This window comes from Sprattus sprattus, assembly GCF_963457725.1.
Source record: "Sprattus sprattus genome assembly, chromosome: 1".
NCBI classification, from domain to species: domain Eukaryota; kingdom Metazoa; phylum Chordata; class Actinopteri; order Clupeiformes; family Clupeidae; genus Sprattus; species Sprattus sprattus.
This window is the reverse complement of record NC_137920.1, coordinates 12,749,671-12,755,964: the sequence shown is the minus strand read 5'-3', so window position 1 is coordinate 12,755,964 and position 6,294 is coordinate 12,749,671. Positions and strand designations below refer to the sequence as shown.

General features: G+C 45.9%; 1 protein-coding gene across 1 annotated transcript; it reads right to left on the bottom strand.

The window, feature by feature from the left end:
* Positions 1 to 6,294, bottom strand: LOC308377542 (epoxide hydrolase 1-like; the record flags this gene model as incomplete). The annotated part of the gene is made up of 7 exons (XM_080854242.1): positions 6,114 to 6,294; positions 5,496 to 5,708; positions 4,061 to 4,190; positions 2,038 to 2,252; positions 909 to 1,017; positions 665 to 790; positions 1 to 208 (listed from the first exon to the last, which is right to left on the bottom strand). Exons 1-7 carry the CDS (start codon positions 6,283 to 6,285, stop codon positions 1 to 3), a joined length of 1,173 nt encoding a protein of 390 aa, XP_080710368.1. The 5' UTR covers positions 6,286 to 6,294.

The following is a 6,294-nucleotide window of genomic DNA, read 5'->3' as shown; positions in this document are numbered from 1 at the left end:
TCATTTCTGCAGCTTCTCCACCTTGCTCACAAACTCCCTGAAATCATTTGCAAGGAGCTGCGGCTCCTCAAACGCTGCAAAATGGCCGCCGCTGGGCATGTAGGTGTAGGACAGAATGTTCCGGAACTTCCGGCTGGCCCAGGAGCGTGGCGTGTGGAACAGTTCCTGGGGGAACGCTGCAAGGCCCGTTGGAACCGACACACCCACCCTGCAGATAAACATTATAAGTATCCTAATTATTGTAACTGATCATGTAGGTGTGTAAATACCCTTAATACTGTATTGTAACTGTTCATATAGGTGTGTACATAGACTCGATACTGTTCTATTGGCCATTCCCATCAACATGACTGGCTGCAGTATCCTGCTGTTATTTAAATATTTGTTTTCATGTCATGTAAGTTAATGTTTATAGAGTATGCCAGTGTGCCATACGTTGCTTTTGATAAATCTAAAACAATTATTCATTATTAGTAGAGGTAGTAACAGTAGTATTGTTAGAAGTATTATCTGTCAAAACACAGAAGAAAAAAAGTGCTTCACGAAATCATACCAACCAGATATGTTATCTGACATCATTAAACATCATCTTTGTGGTATGACATTTTAATAAATGAATGGTTCTTGTGGTATAAGATCTTAATAAATAAATGGCTCTGCTCACTTGGAGTCCACTCTCTTCTGGATGTTCTCACTGAAGTTCTCCTTGTAGAACCGCATAGAGGAGGTCATGGAACGCGTGGTCCAGTAGATCATCACATTGGTCAGGAGGTCGTCCAGGGAAAACGTCCTGCCACCAAAAGAATGACATAAACACTTGTCATAACAACAACGGCATGATCAATACCATTTTGCTATTCACCATTTTTATCTGCGTAGCTGGAGTGGAGGAGATTTAAATGTATGACCTCTCCAGGCCACCGTCCTCTAGATCTCTGTTCTGAGAATCGGTCCAGCAGGAGAACTTCTCCAGGATGTATGCAGCTAAACCCACTGGAGAGTCATTCAGTGCTCTGCCTACACAGGGAGCCAAAGCAAAGATTTGAACACTAAGCATTACATTCATTGCAATTCAAAGACAAATAGTAAACTAAAAATGTAACTGCCTTTAGTTGGGATGACTTTGTCAACACCTCTTATTAAAATTATAAGGGCTGACCTGTTTGTTATCTCATCTCTCCCTGTTCTCATCTTGTGCTGGTACCATTTTGTATTTTGAATGTGGTCTATATGCCAACTTCCTAACACCTGGTAAACGAAACCTCAGAGCAGACTTAGAGTCAGAGAAATCCTCTCTAACTTATGAAACAGAATGTTCCAGAATGTGGAGGTAATGCCTTCAAAACCGCTGCTAAGTGGTGTTACAGCTAATACATGAACTGGTCAATTTCTTCCTTTTGTACGAAACTGCTTCCGTGCCTATAAACCCAACTGGCTGCGTCTGAGGTGCTGACCTAAATACACAGAAAGAACAGCGGATTCTTGGAAGACCGGGGTTCTAGCTCTCATCCTGTGCAGGTCCTGGCAGACTGTAAAATAAAAAATCAGGTTCACGTCTGATCCATTTGTTAAGGTCTTAACAGGGCACAAAATAAAATTCTGATTTACGTCTGTATAATGGTTCCTTTGTAAGGAGTATTACAGCTTAGCATGGCATACATAAAAAGATCAAATTCCTTCTTTCCCTTTGTAAACAATGATTTTGCTATTTCTTGTTTGGAGCTCAAAAATCCCAGCTCTGAGCTGACCTCTGCCATGATAAAATTCTAAACTACGGTGTAGTTGACAATGTCAACTACACCGTAAAAATCCTGGTCACCAGGTGGGAACAAAAGTTGAAAAAACAGGCTACACAGAAAAACACACTTTAAAATAATAAAAACACACACAGACACACACACATACACACACACACACACACACACACACACACACACACACACACACACACACACACACACACACACACACACACACACACACACACACACACTCACACTCACACTACCAATCCCGGGCGCACATACACCATTTAACCTGCGGTATCGGGTCGCGTGGCCTGGATGTGCAGATAGCCTGTCTCCCTGAGGAGCGTGTGGAGGTTCTTCTCCACATAGGGGAAGAGGCGCCTGACGTCCTCCCGGTTCAAGCCCACCAGAGAGGGCACGTAGGGCCCCAGCAGCAGCGACAGGACCATTCCCATGCCTCCAGACGTCACGTTAAACATGTTCAGGTGTAGACCACGCACACACCTGTCCACACAGGAATGATAACAGTGAGTGTGTGTGTGTGTGTGTGTGTGTGTGTGTGTGTGTGTGTGTGTGTGTGTGTGTGTGTGTGTGTGTGTGTATGTGTGTGTGTGTGTGTGTGTGTGTGTGTGTTAGTGTGTGTGTGTGTGTGCATACAGTATATGCATAAAGATGCATAGAGAAGTGTGTATACATGAGAGATCATATATTCCAATAAACACTGTGTGTGCAGTGGCGGCTCGCCCATAGGGTGCGCTGGGGCTCCGCCCCCCCGCTGACCTGACTGCCTGTTTTTCTTTTCTTTTCTTTTTTAAATAATCTCTCATTTTGAAAAAATAACCTGTGTTAATACAATGATATTGATGATTTTGCTTTAGAATGGGTTTAGAACTCTCCAAAATTATATTTACATTCACTTTCAAGTTCCACGTTTAAAACGTGAACATTTATCATTTTTGGTGTAGTAGCCAATAGGATGTCTTGCCGGGGCTCCTGGTCGATCAGCCCGTGTGTGCTGTATTTAAGCCAATGGCTCCCCTGTTGCTAGGCAAAAAAGAATACACATCCGCCAATCATCGTCGAGGAATTTTATGGGTTACGGGCGCTGAAGGATAGAGCCCCTACCAAGATGCACCACTGCTTGTTAACAGGTATTTTCCATTCTTGCAGAGAAGTGTTAAGCATGGCGACGTCGGATGTAGTTGTGGGAGCTCAGCTAGCCCCAAATTCTGTAAAATCCTTAAATCTGCATCCCTTCGGAAGAAGAACTTTTGCGGAAAAGCTTATTGTCAAACAACTCGGACCAGACAAGCCAGAGGTTAAAATAACCCAACAGACGCGAGAAAAGGGGAAAACCTACACACGAACCTTTTCCCGAGATTGGTTCGATCGAAAGGCATGGCTAACTAGCTGTGGGTATGTCAATGCCATCTTTTGTTTTCCTTGCCTGCTGTTTAAATCAAGTGCGTGTGATAGACAGTTCGTGGACACAGACAGGAATGACATAACTGAAGCATTGGTCATACTCATACAGCTGCAGTATACATGTCTTTAAAAAACTAAATTGTTGTAGTAGTTGTAGTAACAAAAAACTGTTGTTCCCTAGTATAATTTATCGTTATGTGTTTGCACTTCCTATCTGGACATGGACCATAATAAACATGTCACTTGTTCATTATCATTACCTGTGAAACTGTTGATTTCTACATGGCAGATATATTAATATTGTCTTTAGACCATTGGTATTGACTGGTTTGAGTTATTTTATTTGTATAGGCAAGGGGCTGTTTTAAAACTGAGCAGCACTTCTCTGCATCAACAGCTCACGTCTCGTTTTTTATTTATTGGCCTACATGAACAACAAATGAGTCGATGTGTGAAACACAAATTTATCATTGTGAATGATTTGGAATCTCCGGCTGGCCACCCTAAAATGCACCAGAATGCAGGAAATCACATCTACGAAATTCAAAATTTTATGGGGGAGAACCCCCAGACCCCCCGCTCAAATAGCCCCACCAAAAAATAAATTCACCAGCCGCCACTGTGTGTGTGTGTGTGTGCGTGTGTGTGTGTGCGTGTGAGTGTGTGTGTATGTGTGTGTGAGTGTGTATGTGTGTGTGAGTGTGTATGTGTGTGTGTGTGTGTGTGTGTGTGTGTGTGTGGTGTGTGCGTCCTCACTCTGGCTTCATCTGTGTGTGTGTGTGTGTGTGTGTGTGTGTATGTGTGTGTGAGTGTGTGTGTGTGTGTGTGTGTGTGTGTGTGTGTGTGTGTTTGTGTGTGTGTTTGTGTGTGTGTGTGTGCGTCCTCACTCTGGCTTCATCTGGGCCATGTTGGTAGTGATGATGGAGCCCCAGTCGCCGCCCTGCAGGTAGAACTCAGAATGACCCAACCTCTCCATCAGCTTCAGGAAAACACGCGCCGCAGCCAGAGTATTAAAGCCTGAGGGAGAGAGAGAGAGAGGAGAGGGAGAGAGAGAGGGAGAGAGGGAGAGAGGGAGAGAGAGGAGGGGGGAGATGGAGAGAGGAGGGGGATAGGAGAGAGAGAGAGAGAGAGAGAGAGAGAGAGAGGAGAGGGAGAGGGGAGAGGGAGAGAGAGGAGGGGAAGAGATAGAGGAGGGGGGAGACGGAGAGAGGAGGGGGGAGAGGAGAGAGAGGAGGGGGAGAGAAAGAGAGAGGAGGGGGATAGGAGAGAGAGAGAGAGAGAGAGAGAGGAGGGGGAGAGGGGAGAGGGAGAGAGAGGAGAGGAAGAGATAGAGGAGGGGGGAGACGGAGAGAGGAGGGGGGAGAGGAGAGAGAGGAGGGGGAGAGAAAGAGAGAGGAGTGGGAAGGGAGAGAGAGGAGAGGGAGAGAGGGGAGAGGGAGAGGAGGGGGGAGAGAGATAGATCGAGAGAGGACAGAGAGAGAGATGAGGGGGAGGGGGAGGGGGTCAACCAACCAAAAGATAGATGGGTGTGACCAAATTACTTTTACAAGATGAACGTGCAATTCATACAGAGAGATCATCCATGGGACATCTACTGTTGAAAGCTTGGAGCCTTTGTATACAAAAAAAAAACGCAGACACAGGTGGTTGGCCTTTTGATCGTAAATCTGGAATGAGTTGCTCTTTTTTTGCAACATATCAGCCTTCAGTGAACTTTAATCCATGGACCCATATCCTATAAACCTAACAGGCCGTTGTAAGTGTCGAAACAAGGCTAGACTGTGAGCCTGACTCCAAACAGATCAGCACCGCAAGCTTCAATGTTCAAACTGTTCTCTGCAAACCACCATTGAAACACATCACTGTAAACCTCCATTGAAACACATCACTGTAAACCTCCATTGAAACAGCTCACAGTAAACCTCCATTGAAACAGCTTACAGTAAACCTCCATTTAAACAGCTCACAGTAAACCTCCATTGAAACAGCTTACAGTAAACCTCCATTTAAACAGCTCACAGTAAACCTCCATTGAAACAGCTTACAGTAAACCTCCATTTAAACAGCTCACAGTAAACCTCCATTGAAACACATCACAGTAAACCTCCATTGAAACACATCACAGTAAACCTCCATTGAAACACACCACAGAAAACCTCCATTGAAACACACCACAGAAAACATCCATTGAAACACATCCAAGTAAACCTCCATCTCAGCTTCCATTGAAACATCTGTCAGACATTCTTTAACCACTACAGCATGCTACGGCTAACAGTGCCATGATCTTTCACCGATAAACCCCAAATAACCCATCCTGACCTTTGACCTGTGGGGCCTGAGAGTATCCGTATCCGGGGATGGAGGGGCATATGACCTCGAAGGCGAGGCCGTCCTGAGGCTCCAGCAGCAGCGGAAGGATCCGGTAGAACTCGTAGAAGCTCCCGGGCCAACCGTGCACCAGCATCACGGGCCGCACCAGGCAGCCGGCGGCAGCCGGAGACGGACGGCAGCGCAGGAAGTGCACATCCAGACCTGACGGGGTGTGTGTGTGTGTGTGTGTGTGTGTGTGTGTGTGTGTGTGTGTGGGTGTGGGTGTGGGTGTGGGTGTGGGTGTGAGTGTGGGTGTGGGTGTAGGTGGGTGGGTGGGTGTTTGTGTGTGTGTGTGTGTGTGTGTGTGTGTGTGTGTGTGTGTGTGTGTGTGTGTGTGTGTGTGTGTGTGTGTGTGTGTGTGTGTGTGTGTGTGTGTGTGTGTGTGTGTGCGTGTGCGTGTGTATGTGTGTGAGAAAGTATATTATATACAAGATCAGATACTCACACACACACACAAGCACACACATATCATCAGAACAATCACAAGCACAATCATACACACACAAGCACACACACACACAAGCACACACACACACACAAGGCCAAAAAACAGCATAGCAGTTTAACCTTCAATCTTGGTTTTGAAGTGAGGGTATTGGTTGAGCACTTCCACCTGTTTCTGCCAGTCAAACTGGTTCCTCCAATGGGAGACGACCGTCTGGAGGTAGGTGGGGTTAAAGCCGTAGTGGAAGCATGTGTCTTCCAGGCCTTCTACCTGCCTGGTCTGGTCCAGCCGCATGTGCAGGTC